The sequence below is a fragment of the Anomaloglossus baeobatrachus genome, chromosome 5 (genome assembly GCF_048569485.1).
Source record: "Anomaloglossus baeobatrachus isolate aAnoBae1 chromosome 5, aAnoBae1.hap1, whole genome shotgun sequence".
NCBI classification, from domain to species: domain Eukaryota; kingdom Metazoa; phylum Chordata; class Amphibia; order Anura; family Aromobatidae; genus Anomaloglossus; species Anomaloglossus baeobatrachus.
This window is the reverse complement of record NC_134357.1, coordinates 501,757,124-501,774,149: the sequence shown is the minus strand read 5'-3', so window position 1 is coordinate 501,774,149 and position 17,026 is coordinate 501,757,124. Positions and strand designations below refer to the sequence as shown.

General features: G+C 43.2%; 1 protein-coding gene across 1 annotated transcript; it reads left to right on the top strand.

Annotated features, from left to right (window-relative positions):
- The first annotated feature begins 3,079 nt into the window (after positions 1 to 3,079).
- Positions 3,080 to 9,458, top strand: LOC142311944 (uncharacterized). The gene is made up of 4 exons (XM_075350814.1): positions 3,080 to 3,198; positions 3,282 to 3,364; positions 4,088 to 4,178; positions 6,544 to 9,458. Exons 1-4 carry the CDS (start codon positions 3,114 to 3,116, stop codon positions 7,458 to 7,460), a joined length of 1,176 nt encoding a protein of 391 aa, XP_075206929.1. The 5' UTR covers positions 3,080 to 3,113; the 3' UTR covers positions 7,461 to 9,458.
- Positions 9,459 to 17,026: the final 7,568 nt, after the last annotated feature.

Here is a 17,026-nt window from a genome sequence, read left to right as displayed (position 1 = left end):
ACGGCACCCCCTTACTTCTTTCTCCCCTCATTCTTCTTTTCCTGTACTAGATCCTACTTCACCTTTTTCAGGCTCTCCTGCTCATTGACAGAGTCTGCTCTGTCTCCACTGGGCTCTCCTCTTCCCACCCAACCCCCAACCCCCTCCCGCTTTAATATATTCTGCTGTGCTCCACTCTAGGCATTAAACAGATATGTTGTATCCCACCTTCCTATGAAGGTCAGTTCTAATGAAGACAAGTTGTAACTACTACCGTGTTTCCCCGAAAGTAAGACCCTGTCTTACATTAATTTTACCCCAAAAAGTCCCACCCTGTCTTACTTTCGGGGGAGGTCTTACATTAGCCGAAAAAAAATGACAATTTCTTTTTAACCAATAAATTAACATTTATTAACATGCTGAAGAGTCGGTCATCACCAAACAGTAGAATAAAACAAATGCAGCGTATCAAAAATATCTTGTTACTACCGTATTACCGTATGACGGTATTTCCATAACAGTGCCGTATCCCACTGCACACAGCCCCATACCCCATAACAGTGCCGTATCCCACTGCACACAGCCCCATACCCCATAACAGTGCTGTATCCCACTGCACACAGCCCCACACCCCATAACAGTGCCGTATCCCACTGCACACAGCCCCACACCCCATAACAGTGCCGTATCCCACTGCACACAGCCCCATACCCTATACAGTACATGTTTTCCTACTTGGTTTTTAAATGCTGGACGTTTTCCTCTGCGGTGCGGCTGTGGGTGCGGAAGTCCTGTGCTGCAGGGAACGCTGTGCCAATCAGCAGGGAAACAGCGGTGACGTGGGGCTGGGGCGGCCAATTACAGCCCGAGCTGCTGGGCCAATCAGCGCTCGAGCCGGGGGCCGGCGGTGACGTGGGGAGCAGGGGCGGCCAATGAGCTGTTGAGCTGGGCGGATTGCGGGGTTAACACGGCGAGTTAACCCCATGAGCGCTGGACCCGCCCAGCTGCACCTGAGGACACCTCTGGAGCCTGGGGACCCAATGGGGGACAGCGGCGGCCCAAAGGTAAGGGCCTTACATTTCACAGCGGCCCCCCAACCCTGCCTTACATTCGGGGGAGGCCTTGAAGGACCCCCCCGTAACCCCCACCCTGTCTTACTTTCGGGGGGGTCCTACTTTCGGGGAAACATTGTATATGCCATTCTAGTTCGATAAATGATGTCAGTCTTCTTCGAACAATAACTGACTTCTTATGCTGAAAATATTTTAATAGAATTCAGTGAACCCTGTAGGCAGGGTCCACACGGGAACTACTGCAAGCCTTGCATGACACTCGGCTCATGCTGGCAGCACAGCCGGAGCCGAGTGTCATACGAATGTCATTGCGAATGAGGTCTCATCGTGCGATTGGACCACGGCTAGCGCGGAGGAGGGAAGGGTCGGCACGCCGTCACTCAGGAGGGGCGAGCTAGCGCTGAGGAGGGGCGGGCCGGTGCTGAGGAGGAGAGGGAAGGATTTATCTCCCTCGCCCCTCCGTTGCCGGCTAGTGCCATTCTCGCCCTACAGTCGCATTACACTGGTGCAGTGCAATGTTTCTCTTGCCCCATAGACTTGATTGGGTGCGAGAGAAAGAGGATCGCATTCTACCCGCAGCATGCTGCAACTGTTTTGTCGGTCCGATTAGGGCTGAGAAAATAATCGCTCATGGGTGCTGGTATTGGTCCGAGTGGAATGTGATGTTTTATCGCATTCCACTCGCTCCGATTTTCATGCTGTGTGTCTTAGGCTGTACTGTGAAGATATTTAACTGCTATTCTGCTGTTTTCGAATTGTTTTTTATGTTATAAAAAAATAAAAAGAATATTGAAAAAAAAGAAAGAACAGGCGATCAAAACATCGCATCTATCCAAAAATGGTATGATTACAAACATCAGCTCAAGACACAAAAAATAAGCCATCACTGAGTCCACTATTTCGAAAAATAGAAACGCTACGGGTCATGAAAAATGGAAACAAAAGTGCCATTCTTTTTTATGACAAAATTCTGCGCTTTTTTCCCCCACCCTTTCAGATAAAAGTAAAACTAAACATGTTTGATATCAACAAACTTGTACCGACATGGGGCATAATAATACCAGGTCAGTTTTACTTTTTTGTATGACTCTTGGAAGAAGGGGAGAAAATAACTAAAAGCAGAAAATCACTGCGTGGTGAAGGGGTTAATGCTCTATCATTATCTGTTACTTACGAAATCGGTTCTGGCGTCCAGATCTCTGTGGATGTTCCCTGGATTTTATATCTTTGTGTTATGTTGTTATTAAATAATTAATAAAGTTTCAGATATTTAAAATTTTTCTTCTAGATTTGTTCCTTGTCTTTAGTGCTGGATTGGAGATATTCTGTGATAAATCTGTGTCTGACTATAGTTGGATTGTGTGTTATACCGGGGGCAGGACGGGGCCAGGACTGGATGTAGTGATCATGTGAAGCCGGTAACAGCTTCGGAGATTTCTTACATGGGATCTTTCTGATGTTACATCGTCATCTTCTCCCCATTCAGGTCCCTACAATATCGGATCCTCTCAGATCTTCTATAGAAGAGAATTTTCCTGATTGACCCATCAAGGATGGATAGGGACAGGGACAAGATGGCGGAGAGGATATTACACCTCACCCTAGAGATCCTCTTCCGGCTTACTGGAGAGGTGAGAGATTCTGATGACGTCGCATTACATCATTCTTATCTATGTGAATAACAGATGGACAGAACTGGAGAGGTGAGGACTCTGGAAATGTCTGTAGTGAGGTTTATTAATGTGTCTCTCCATAACCAGGATTACACAGTAGTGAAGAAGACCTCTAGTGAATGCTGTCAGGACCCTGTGTCTGAGGGATGGGGAAGACCCCTGAGCCCAATCACAGGACCTCCACCTCACCCCCTGATACATGAGGACATCAATGACCAGAAGATCCTAGAACTCACCTACAAGATGATTGAGCTGCTGACTGGAGAGGTGACACTGCTGGGAATGCTGGGACATTATACAGTAACGCTATGAAGGGATCGGGGGATGACGGTATCATTGTATGTGTCAGGTTCCTATAAGGTGTCAGGACGTCACCATCTATTTCTCCATGGAGGAGTGGCAGTATTTAGAAGGACACAAAGATCTGTACAAGGACGTCATGATGGAGGTTCCCCAGCCCCTCACATCAAAAGGTAATAGACAGGACTAAATACACACGGCCTATAATTATCTGTATGTAAAGAATGAATTCAGTCCCTGTATGTGTTTCCTCCAGTTCTATCCAGTGAGAGGACAACACCAGAGAGTCTTCCACAGGACTGTAACCAAGGAAATCCCAATGTTGCTCAGGATCATCAGGTAGATGGAGAGAAGGTGTCATGAGATCACTCCTATGATGTGTAGACGGCTGTGAAGGTCTGTGTTCAGTCTTGTTTTAACTCATGTAGAAGCCTATCAGGAATTGTTACGTTGTGTGTAGTCACATAACCAGCATCTGAATTAAGCTTCAACACAGAAAGGATATAACTTTGGTTGAGTAAAATAGTTTTGAGATGCCCACTTCTGCAATCGACATCCTCGGTGCCTCTGGCGTTTAATAGGCCCACTTTATCATGGAGTGCCTTGTTCTGTAACATAATGAGGTAGAATTGTCTAGCAAATACTAGAATGCCGAAACAGGGATGGCGGCTACAAAAGTAAAGACTTCCCTTATCTGAGTGCACTGAAGGACTGGATACTGGACTAGCCTGCAGAAGTCTTTTTGCTCAACTCTTGATAGAACAGCAGATTACCAGTGATCGTGCAATCTAAGGGAGATGGAAAGGAAAGTCTTCACAGAGTTCAAAGAGTATACAGTTCACATTAGATGTTGTCTGCATCTTCTCACAATTTTCTGGTTATGGAGACTTCTGTTTAGAATTAGGAGTCGAAAGGTTGGATTTATACAGGAGACCTACAGCTATGTGATAACTACTACTATCATGTCATGTTTGGTCGTCATAGTAATTTAGTATATTTTCTGTCTAAAGAATTTCTTACAATGTCCCCATCTGTCTGTGAATTTTACAATCTCTGTTTCAGGATAAAGATCTGACCCATATTAATACTACAGAGACATATGTGAGGGAAAATGAGCGGTGTACAGAGGCAATTCCTACAGATAACTGCAAAGGTGAGTAGTGACCCCTACATTCAGTGAAGACACAGATTCTTCTCATACCATTGCTGAGACAATTGTGATTTTTTTTTTTTAGGATATATTGCATATTAGTTATATTTTTTTCTTAACACATTCTGAGCATTGGTTAAATGGGCAAAATTTAAATATCGCTTTACAACAGGGGTGGTGATCTATTTTTCTGCTAAGAACCATATGGCTACCATCATTAGTGGTCACACAAAATTATCAACTTAAAGGTTTGGTCCTTCATTTAATTATTTTCCCCTTAATGTGATGGCTGGAACTGCTTCTCATTGGTGAGGCTTGTGATGTTAGGTGGTATTGATGATGTTGATACTCCCGATTGATTTTCCAGATTTATGTCAGGAAGCGCAGTCTGCTCTTTGTGACGATTTGTAAAGAACCCAAAGCAGAGAGTTTTACCAAACATAGATGTATATTACACTGTATGTGTCTTCACATTGGGAGATTCATTACTGGTCACGTTAGATTTATAGAACTCAAGCAGTGGGATGTCTACTGTATACATATATAGGATGCACTAAGACTGCTGTGTACATCACATAGGAGACACTGAGACTGCTTTATATACATCACATAATATACACTGGGGCTGATGAATATACATCACAAAGAGACACTGAACTTGGTGTGCACATCACATAGACGACCCTGAAGCTGCTGTATATACATCAGATAGGATACACTGAGACAGATGTGTAATTCATATAGAAGACAGAGTATGCTGTATACATCATATGGAAGACACTCAGACTGCTGTATATACATCACATAGGAGACCCCAAGTCTGCTCTATACATCACATAGGAAAAACTGAGACTGATGTGTAAATCACATAGGATGCACTGAGACTGCTGAATATACATTACATAGGAGACACCAATACTGCTGTATGAACATCACATATAAGATAACAAGACTGTCGCATACACATCACATAGGAGGCTGCTGCATTCATCTCAGGAATGAATAGGGCAGGACCGCAGAGCTTGCCAATTCCACCCACAAAGAACATCCTGATGCTGACAGTGGCCTGTGTAAGGACATCATCTAGCCTTCAGTAGTTGACACTATGTGCTGTGCGCCCTGTTTAGGGAAGAATTAAAGGGTGGGCAGTCCAAGCACTGCGGCTGAACAGAAATCTGCCAAAGTGCCATAGCAAATGGCATTGTGGGCCATAAATGGCCTAGTGGCTAGACCTGCCCCAGCTTTATAGAATAAAATAGAGGGTCAATCTCCATACATGGTCACTGATACATAAAAGTGCTTATGCAAAACACTTTGAAAAATCGCTAACCTTTTGCTTAATGCAGAATTTAGCAAAAATCGCTGCCGTAGTGAACATTATCGCTACGGCAGCGTCACACGCACATACCTGCTCTGCGACGTCGCTCTGGCCGGCGAAACGCCTCCTTTCTAAGGAGGCGGTTCGTGCGGCGTCACAGCGACATCACACGGCTGGCGTCCAATAGAAGCGGAGGGGTGGAGATGAGCGGGACGTAAACATCTCGCCCACCAGCCTTCCTTCCGCATTGCCGGTGGAGGCAGGTAAGGAGATGTTCGTCGCTCCTGCAGTGTCACACACAGCGATGTGTGGTGCCCCAGGAACGAGGAACATCGCTAATAAGCAGAAAACGATTTTTTGTTTCAGGTCGACCTCTCCGCGGCAAACGATTTTGACCACTTTTGCGATCGATTAAGGTCGCTCATAAGTGTCACACACTGCGATCTCGTTAATGAAGCTGGATGTGCGTCACAAATACCGTGACCCCGACGATAATTCATTAACGATATTGTAGCGTGTAAAGCCCGCTTTACTCCAGTCCCTTAGTCACACACCACTTATAAGATGTTCCTCATTCATTAAATATAGTGTGCCATGTTCCTCTTACTCCGCCATGCCCCTTTATTAAAACTGCCTCAAACAACCCTAATCTTAATGAAACCGGGCCATTGTGTTGTGAATGTTAGGAAATGTGATTGCTGCAGCCAATTACTGATCACATTGGTCACCGCTAGCATTAGTGATTGGTTGAAGTGTTCACTTGTATGGCCAGAAGAGGAAACGCAAAGCCTTGAGAATCGATAAGGTGAGTATGCCTTATTTTTTAATGTATGCTGGACTAAAAAAAAATAAAGGTTTTCATTCCAAATCACTCTCTTTTCCCAAAATGAAAATAATGAAATAAAATTTAAATAATAAACATATATCATATTGCTGCATCCTTAATAGTCAAATATTTCAAAATATAACATTATTTAACCCATACATAAAAATTGTAAGGAAAACAAATGCCATAATATTTTTATTTATTTTTTTTTTCATTTTTGGCAGATGACTGTACCAGGATCTCAGGAAAACAACCAATATTTTCACATGTTGAAGCAGGTGACCATAGTGTCACACCAGATACATATGAAAAGTGTGCCAATATCCAAGACATAGTGCCAGCCATTCACAGCAAAGATCTTTCTTGTGATCTTTTTCAACAGGTTCTTTCTATTGAGTTATTTCCGACTGTTAAGAATAATAAAAATAACAGAAGAGTTATGAAACATAAAATATCTTACATCAGAAAAAAGTCAATTTCATGTCTAGAATGTGGGAAATGTTGTTCTCGACAAGCTGATCTTGTTAAACATCAGAGAATTCACACAGGGGAGAAGCCATTTTTATGTACAGAATGTGGGAAATGCTTTGCAGACAAATCAAATCTCACTAAACATCAGATAATTCACACAAGGGAGAACTTATCTTGTCCAGAATGTGGGAAATGTTATTCTCACAAATATCATCTTGCTAGACATAAAAAAATACACACAGGGGATAAGCCATTTTCATGTTCAGAATGTGGGAAATGTTTTTACGAGAAAACAAATCTTGTTGCACATCAGAGAATTCACACAGGGGAGAATGCATTTTCATGTTTAGTATGTGGGAAATATTTTCCAAACAAATCAAATCTTGTTATTCATCACAGAAGTCACACAGGGGAGAAGCCATATTCATGCTCAGAATGTGGGAAATGTTTTATATCAAAATCAAATCTTGTTAAACATCAGAGAATTCACACAGGGGAAAAGCCGTTCTCCTGTTCAGAATGTGGGAAATATTTTACATCAAAAACAAGTCTTTTCAGACATCAAAGAGCTCACACTGGAGAGAAATCATTTTCTTGTTCAGAATGTGGGAAATGTTTTAAGAAAAAATCATTTTTTGTTGCCCATCAGAAAATTCATATAGGTGAGTAGCCGTTTTCTTTTTTTTTTTTTTTTTTTAAATCATTTAATTGACAAGATGTGCAAGGTACAAAAATCAATTAAAGGCAAACTAAAATCACATATAGTAGAGAATTGTAGAGGAAAGTAAAGCACTAAATGATGATTAAGAAATATATGAAATTATCAATAAACATTATTAACCCTAGAATGCGCAACCATAGAAAACTACAATAGAAAACAAGTAACCTAGCAGGCCTGCGAGGCCCCAGGTATACGTTCTAGGGTTAAAAAGCAAATAAAATCTAAGGGACTCACCCATACATTGAATGGGCAGCTTGTTGGAGACACCCCTCTAGTACTTTGTTTGACCTCTTTTGGCCTTATGAGCTACAAGAGTTTTACATGAATTGAAAGCAGGAATGTTGACCCATGCAAACAGAATCACTTCTCGATCCAGAAATGGTCATTTCCTATTATTACCTCTATTGGACAGACCATCAGCAGAATTGGTTTACAGTACCATCTCTATGCTGATGACACCCAATTGTACACATCATCTCCTGACATCACCACTGTATTACTAGAAAATACCAGGGATTGTCTTTCCGCTGTCTCTAACATCATGTTCTCTCTCTATCTGAAACTGAATCTTTCCAAAACTAAACTTCTTGTCTTTCTTCCCTCTGCTAACCTTCCTATACCCAGGGCTGGCTTTAGACAAAATACGGCCCTCGGCAAAAGTTTAAAGTAGGTCCCTAAATGCTCACATATTGCACCATCACACTCAACCATGAGTTCAGATTGGTAAATGAGTGCGATCAACAATATTCAACTCCTCCGGTGCTTGTTTCCGTTCTCTTTACGCAGGATGAGGACGAATAATGGGCACAGAAGAATGACTAGTAGCTCAATCTGTCCCTTACAGTATCACATCTCTTCTGCAGTTTGCTCTGGACAACATGCTGCCGAGAAGAAGGATTTTTGTTCCTCCATAAACAATCCAATCCCCCATATGAATGAGCACAATTTTGCTCTTTCGTTGGGCGATTGCCGACATGCTTATACATATGAACTCTCATCTGTGCTGCCAGGATGCATGTATGCAGAGCACATACATATACATATGCCTTCACATGTGTGCATATATATATATATCACCAAGAGTCCATACATTCTAGGTTCCGCCACACACGTACATCCATTCCCATCACTGGGCTTCTGTGTCATACAGGACAGATCCTCCAGAGAGAGACACCCTCTGTAATCACAATAGATTGGAATTCTGGACACAGGACTGCGTATATTAGTTAAGAATTACCTAGGAATGTTAAATAAGATAGGTTTTACAAATTGGAGAGTCGGTAAAAAGAACGTTTTCATAGGGTCATCTACTTGAATGTTATTTTTAACAAAGATCTCCTGTATACTTCAAACTAAAGTCTATTTTTACACAAAAAAAAGTGAAATCTGAATTATAAGCACCATCCTGGTTTTCCCAAACCCCTATGACAAGACTTCCTGGGGTCACTAGTGGAAATGTTGACCTTAATGCCCTGTAAGCTCTGCCTGGTAACCTTCTACATATTTAGGAATTAATGAGGTACCCTAAACCTAATTAGATTTTATAGGCAATTATTTTTTTAGTTTGCTAGTAAACCCATCATGAACATCCGAAGAATGAACCTGGCGGGGAGCTCTTGTTCAACTATTGCATGTCGACTGGAAGGATTTTAACCCTTTCACTCCCAATTTTCATTTTTTTTTCTCTCGAGTTGGTAACTCTTTTATATTCTGATATGATATTCACTTTTACATAACGATCTACTTATTTGTGCATAGGTCCTATGTCAGTTATCTCAGCCTTTACTACTTTATTTTGTTATTTGCTACTATTCTATATATTTGCATTTTCATATTATGCGATATTGCGCAGGGGAATATTTTTGTCTCTTTTTCAGGTTGGTCTGTCACTTAGTCAGATTTAATTTAAATCATTTTTTTAGTGACCTCCATTTCTTTATATTGTTTGCGACTATATATTTATAATAAACAATTTTTCTCTATATATTTATTATTATTAGTAGTATTTTTTTACGTCTTTCTTGGTCTAATCATCCATTAGACTGACATTTTCCTTTGGTTTATATATTGGTATTTATTATAACTTTTTGTTGTTTATTAGTGGACTTTCTCAGTTATCATCTTGCACAATGTTTGCCCTGGTCAGAATGAGTACACAGATACCAAACATGTATGTTTGTTTCTTTTATTTAAAGAGGTGGTTCACCCCTTTTCATTATTTACTAGATCAATATTATGTTGAGAAACAAGGTTTCTTAATGCCTATAAAACTACCCAGAAGAAAATCCAAATGATTTTAAATCAAAGTTCATTTTTATTACAAAAAAATACAAAGAAATACACGAATACACAGCATTTTAAAATGTAGAAATGAGTATGTGGCACATGAAAAAAACTGATAGTCATACAATACGCACAGCTGCCAGCGTAAATTTTAAACCATCATAGGTACCGTATTTTTCGCTTTATAAGACGCACTTTTCCTCCCAAAAATTTGAGAGGAAAATGGGGGGTGCGTCTTACAAAGCGAATATAGCAGTACTTGGGGGTCCTGTCTGTGCGGTGATCGGGCGTCCGGGTGCCTGTGGCTGCGTGCAAGCGGCCGGGTACCTGTGCTTGCGTGCGGTGGCAGCCGGGTACCCGTGGCTGTGTGCGGGCGGCAGTCGGGTGCTGTGTGCGGGAGGCGGTCGGCGTCTGTGTGCGGGCAGCGGCCGGGTGCTGTGTGTGGGCGGCGGCTGTGTGCTGTGTGCAGGCGGCGGTCGGCCGGGTGCTGTGTGCGGGCGGCGGCTGTGTCCAGGCGGCGGTCGGCGGCCGGGTGATGTGTGCAGGCGGCGGCTGTGTCCAGGCGGCGGTCGGCGGCCGGGTGATGTGTGCAGGCGGCGGCTGTGTCCAGGCGGCGGTCGGCGGCTGGGTGCTGTGTACAGGCGGCGGTCGGCGGCCGGGTGCTGTGTCCAGGCGGCGGCTGTGTCCATGCGGCGGTCGGAGGCCGGGTGATGTGTGCAGGCGGCGGCTGTGTCCAGGCGGCGGTCGGCGGCCGGGTGATGTGTGCAGGCGGCGGCTGTGTCCAGGCGGCGGTCGGCGGCTGTGTGCAGGCGGCGGTCGACGGCTGTGTGCGGGCAGCGGCCGGGTGTTGTGTGCGGGTAGCGGCCGGGTGTTGTGTGCCCCGCGGCTCCTACCACCATGGATCCCCCGGCTGCTGCCACCCCGGACGCCGCTGCCACTGACCCGCCGTGCCTGCCAGCAAATCCGCTGCCTCCTGTGACCCCGCTTCACCACCACTGCTGCCCCCCTCCGGTAAGAGAACACCGGATTATAAGATGGACCCCATTTTTCTTTTTTTACCTTTTTTTATGTCTAAGTTTGGGGTGCGTCTTATAATCCGGTGCGTCTTATAAAGCGAAAAATACGGTAATTATTATATGAAAGCTGACAGTGTGCAAAAAATATTCACAATCACCCTGCAGTGGGATAACACAGATATCAAACATGTAAGTTTGTTTCTTTTTTTTAACGAGGTGGTTCACCCCTTTTTATTATTTAATTGATCGATATTATGTTGAGAAACAAGGTTTCTCTCAAATACCTCAAATTGCGTTGGAAATACTGCCTGCTAGCGGCGCTATTGCTGACCGCTCTTCCCTATGGCATGACTCCCGGGGCTCCATGACCTTGGGGATCCAGTGATGTCACGTCAACTTCCTGCTGACCTGACATCACCGCGGCCGACCCCAGTCTCCGTTAGTGACTGGGGCTGTGGGCGGGGTTTCACCTCCCTGCTGTCTCCTCCCTCACTGCAGAGTGCTGCAAGCAGGAGAAACGCTGGGCTGTGACGAGCGGTGAAACTTCGACTACAGCCCAGTCACTCACGAAGACTGGGTGCGGACGAGGTGATGTCAGGTCAGCTGGAAGTTGACCTGACATTACCAGATCCCTGAGGTCATGGAGCCCCGGGAGTCATGTGTTGGGGCAGAGCGGTCCGCAATAGCGCCGCTCACAGGCACTTTGCCAATGCAAGGTATTTGAGAGAAACATTGTCCTGCTGGAAGACCCATGACCTCTGATGGAGACCCAGCTTTCTCACACTGGGCCCTATATTATGCTGCAAAATTTGTTGGTAGTCTTCATACTTCATAATGCCATGCACACGGTCAAACAGTCCAGTGCCAGAGGCAGCAAAGCAACCCCAAAACATCAGGGAACCTCCGCCATGTTTGACTATAGGGACCGTGTTCTTTTCTTTGAATGCCTCTTTTTTTCTTCCTGTAAACTCTATTCTGATGGATTTTCCCAAAAAGCTCTACTTTTGTCTCATCTGACCAGAGAACATTCTTCCAAAATGTTTTAGGCTTTCTCAGGTAAGTTTTGGCAAACTCCAGCCTGGCTTTTTTATGTCTCGGGGTAAGAAGTGGGGTCTTCCTGAGTATCCTACCATATAGTCCCTTTTCATTCAGACGCCGACGGATAGTACGGGTTGAGATCGTTGTACCCTCGGACAACAGGGCAGCTTGAACTTGTTTGGATGTTAGTCGAGGTTCTTTATCCACCATGCGTACAATCTTGCGTTGAAATCTCTTGTCAATTTTTCCTTTCCTTCCACATTTAGGGAGGTTAGCCACAGTGCCGTGGGCTTTAAACTTCTTAATGACACTGCGCACCGTAGACACAGGAACTTTCAAGTCTTTGGAGATGGACTTGTAGCCTTGAGATTGCTCATGCTTCCTCACAATTTGGATTCTCAAGTCCTCAGATAGTTCTTTGGTCTTCTTTCTTTTCTCCATGCTCAATATGGTACACACAAGGACACAGGACAGAGGTTGAGTCAACTTTAATCCATGTCAACTGGCTGCAAGTGTGATTTAGTTATTGCCAACACCTCTTAGGTGCCACAGGTAAGTTGCAGGTGCTGTTAATTACATAAATTAGAGAAGCATCACATGATTTTTCAAACAGTGCCAATACTTTTGTCCACCCCCTTTTTTGTTTGGTGTAGAATTATATCCAATTTGGCTTTATGACAATTTTTTTTTTTTTTTTCATTGAAGACAAATTAAATGAAGATAATAATACCAAAGAATTTGTGATTGCAATCATTTTCAAGAAGAAACTGAGTATTATATGACAGAATTGCAGGGGTTCCAATACTTTTGGCCAGCACTGTAACTGCCATCTAACTAGATGTACCAAAGTGACAATTAACATGATTAGGTAGAACATTAAACCAACAGTCCTTTTCAGGGCTAATTCTATAATAACACCACTCTTCGCTACATTTAGTGTAGGGCAAGCTCCTGAAGTAAGTATAGTATATGAGAGGCATGGCATGTATGCAGGGATTATAGCTTTACAGACCATGCAGCTTCTGCTATGTAACAAATCTATTCTCTAATAATACCGCTCTTAAAGGTAAGGTGTTGATTTTTTTATTTTTGTATTAATAATAGTGATTGTGGGATCAAGTATTTTTAATACAAAATTAAACTCACTGTTTATTTAGTTTATTTAATTCTAGTTTTAAGGAAAAACTGGGTGCTGCCATCTAGGATTTGCTGTGTGTAACGACATTACCGCATTTATGGCAGCGCCCTGGGCATTGGATCTCATAGTCGCAATCCGACACCTAGACTTAACACGGAGAGCTCCATGCTGTGACCTGGACACGCTCCCGGACTGTCCAGATTACAGCAGAGAGAGAGAGGAGATCGGCGCCATCTTTGTGGAGCTTACAGTGTATGCTGTGTGCTGCATTTTCCCCCTGTCACTGGGATGTGTGAGTACTGCTACCACCCTCCCCCCGCTCTCCCCGTCGCCACTATTCCCATACTAATGGGGGCGACTGGCAGGGAAACTAACGCCCAGGGGACTTGTGCCCTCGCTCATTAACGTACGGTAAAAGATCTTTAGAAATACTTTTTCTAAACCTCTCTTTATGCTAGTGTATACAGGGACAGTCAGGCAGGGAATAGCAATATGTACCCAGAACTGCTCGTGGTTCTGGGTGCATATTGCACCTCACAGATTTCCTTTTACTGCATTTAGTGTAGGGTAAGCTTCTGAAGGAGAGATAGTGTATTAGAGGCATGTAGGCAGGGATTCTAACATTCCAGATCTTGCTGCTGCAACCTAAAACCAAAAGTTCTTTTCAGGTTTACATCTATTAAATTTACTATTAATACCATTATTAAATGCATTCAGTGTAGGGATAGTTGTGGGAGGAGGGATAGTTTTGGATTTGAAGCACATAGTTGTGATATATTGCTTTAAAGTTTTTCTATAGGTATACTGCTGCTGCAATCTAACGGCTTTGGTTAGGGCACAGGTGATGTTATGAGACATGTGCAGGTGTAAGGCTGTGATGGCATGCAGGGAAATATATTGGCGGCTTGGTACCAAGTATCACAGGAAGGACGCAGCCATCAGTTTGCGTAAAACATCAGCATCGACAAGTCTAAACGTCAACATTTCCAGGAAAAGCATTCAAGATATGAAAGCACACAGCACCCTGTGTACTTTCTCCATCTCCACAAGGTTCATATGCAAAGTTTCCTCTTTAATTCTGAGCAGCGAGTGTTTGGGTAGACATAGAAGTGGGATGGTTACACTGATTATGGCGTCATAGTCGCTCACCAACTTGGTAGATTCCTGACAGTTTTGTCGGTTGAGTGAGGACCGTTTGATGGCCCTTCAAAATTTATCAGTGAGGACCGCCTGATGGCCCTCTAATAATTTGTGGCAAAGATCACATGATGACCCTGTTTATATGTTGGAGGAGGACAGGAAAAATAATAATCCATGAACCGTATAACCTTTTTTGGGTTGGAAGGGGTGCATGGGAATACACCGGGAAAAAAGGAACACCTAACCCTTGCCCTAGGAACTTGCCATGTGTGGGTGCTTTGGGGAACAGTTGTTCACCTTCACTCTGTCATGTATCTCAAACCCTTGAGTCTTTGCTATGGTTAGCTTTGTCCCTTGGACCATAGTAGATTCACATTTGGGTGCTTCGTTTCTGTTTATATATGCTTTTTGTTTTATTAGGGTAACAGGTGTATTAATTTACTCATTTGTCTATCCAATCACCATTTGGGTGCTGCTTTAAGTGCGTTCCTCCTACTGGTATTTCATGCTGCTGATATTCTCCTTTTGAAGTCCAGCGTTACTGCTGTTAGTTTTTGCCAGTCAGTGGAATACTAGCTAGGATATATCGCTCTCCTGTTCGTGTTAGCCACTCTGCACCTATTTTATGTTTCTTATCAATAAGTAGGTGACATATCCTTCAGCAATATTCACCTTCTCTGTTATTTTGTATTTGTTGTTTTGTCTTACACAATCTGTGATCATTTTTTACTTCAGCCCACCTTCCTTTCTTTAGGTAATTTGAACTGTACTCTGCCCTCCAGTTTGTTAGAAGGAACGCAAAGTGCTCAATGGCCAATCAGGTAGTATTGGCCCAAGTTGCCTTAGTTTCGTCTGTTGTGAGGGCTATTCCAACTCCAGCAGGAACCAGTGTGAACTGCAAGGTTGGGATCTTTAGTCTGTAAGGGCACTGACAGGGTCATTTGTAGTTCCTACTGCGTTAACTTCATACCTTTTGTGAGTTGTTCAAAGAACATAACACTCCCTCTGCCTCTTCCTGCCAGTTGCGGTGTTGCTGTCCTCGCTCTGCATGGCATGGTTGGGTGAATGACTATATCGTCCATCACCTAGTCTTCCGCTTCCACACATTGCTGCTCCTCCTGACTTGTTGATTTACCAACATTACTTGTTGGCAACTGTTTCATCACCATTGACCGCTTGAAACACTAATTGCCATTGGACACGGTCGTTTTCTAAAGACTGTGGGTGCTCAAATATTTGGGCATCGCTAAACACTATCTCCTCAAGTCCTGTTTAAAACATGCAGGGTGACAGGCCAGAATCAATCAATGGAATTGTTAAGACTCGCACCTAGGAGTGTACAAGTGTTGGATCACATGTCTCATAGGACTCACCATGGTGTTAGGAAGTAGACTATACATAGATATATAAATATTTTTCAGCCTGTGAGGATTACTATGAGGAATATGATGTTCAGATATGTCACTCAGCTGCCACTATTCATTTACACACCCTCTGCTATGCAGGAAGGATCTGGTCACCAAATGGCCAGGTGACAATCCAATTAAGACTAAAGAAGAAGCTCCAGCCAGAGAAAGCCCCCCCCTTTCCCCTGTACCAGCCAACACCAGACCTATTCATAAGGAACAAGGTAACTGATCCATCTGTGTATCTATTTTCAACCATAACTTATCTGTAACTGTACTTCTGACATAACTGTAAATCCCATCTTGTACAGTGCGGGAAAAAGAGTATTTAGTCAGCCAACAATTGTGCAAGTTCTCCCACCTAAAAAGAGGAGAGAGGCCTGTAATTGACATCATAGGTAGACCATAACTATGAGAGACACGATGAGAAAACATATCCAGAAAATCATCTTGTCTGATTTTGCAAGATTTTTTTTGTTAGCCGAAACGTTGGGTTTTTTTTGCACTTTTTCGTTTTGTATGCTGGGACAAATAAAGATTTATAAATGAAGAGGAGCTTCTCGGTGCCTTGGAATTTTTTGGATTTTCTGCAGGCTGTTTTTAGGCTGGGGGGCCCCAAAAAGCATGCTGTCAGCTTTTGTCGGCAAAATTGGGGGGGGGACTGCACGCTGTTTTGTTTTTTTTTAATTATTTATTTAAATAATTTTAAGAAAGCCACATGGGGTCCCTCTTATTTTGATACACAGCCAAGATAAGCACACGGCTGGGGGCTGCAGCCTGTAACCGTATGGTTTATTTGTGCTGGGTATCATAATATGGGGGAACCCTATGCCAATTTATTTTATTTATAATAATTTTTACACCAATATAGGGACACACACAGCGCCTGTGATTGAAAGCAGTCAGACACGCTGTCACACAGGGTGGGGGCGCATCTGACTGCAACCAGAATTGGGAGGACTGCCAATAGGCAAGAAAGCAGTGCGTCTGCATGAAGGATAATGAGCGGCCCGGGAATTAGTGTTTCCGCTGCGCTGGAGACTCAGTAGGTTTAATGTGCCTGCTTCAATCCCGCTAGCTTTTCCAGTAATTAAAGTGCCAGTTTCTGGTCCCCATAGACTTATGACTTATGGCGTCCAGCCAAATATCCGGGAATTCCGGGCCAGAACTGGGCTTATTTTTGAAACCTGGTTGGACCTGTCAATCCCGGGTATATGCGAGTCCACCCATCTCTACAAACCAATTCATGTCAATAGCATCTTTAGAAATATATTTACTTAGAAAATTGGTGACATGTTCAATACTTATCTCATCCACTGTGTATGTGAAATATTTTATGCACCTGAACTAAATACCAGGTTTATATTAATCATCTGTCTTTTCACAATTTGAACTGTGTATGGAAATTATACACCTGTCCCTAGAATACAGAGTAAAATCAAGTGATCATGTTTCAGAACTCATGTTAAGAATCATTTTAATCAAAAGTCAATG

Coding starts and splice junctions, on each gene's coding strand:
- LOC142311944 (XM_075350814.1), top strand. CDS start 3,114: ATGGAGGAGTGGCAGTATTTAGAAGGACACAAAGATCTGTACAAGGAC. Junction 3,365..4,087: donor ATGTTGCTCAGGATCATCAG/GTAGATGGAGAG, acceptor TCTCTGTTTCAG/GATAAAGATCTGACCCATAT. Junction 4,179..6,543: donor TCCTACAGATAACTGCAAAG/GTGAGTAGTGAC, acceptor CATTTTTGGCAG/ATGACTGTACCAGGATCTCA.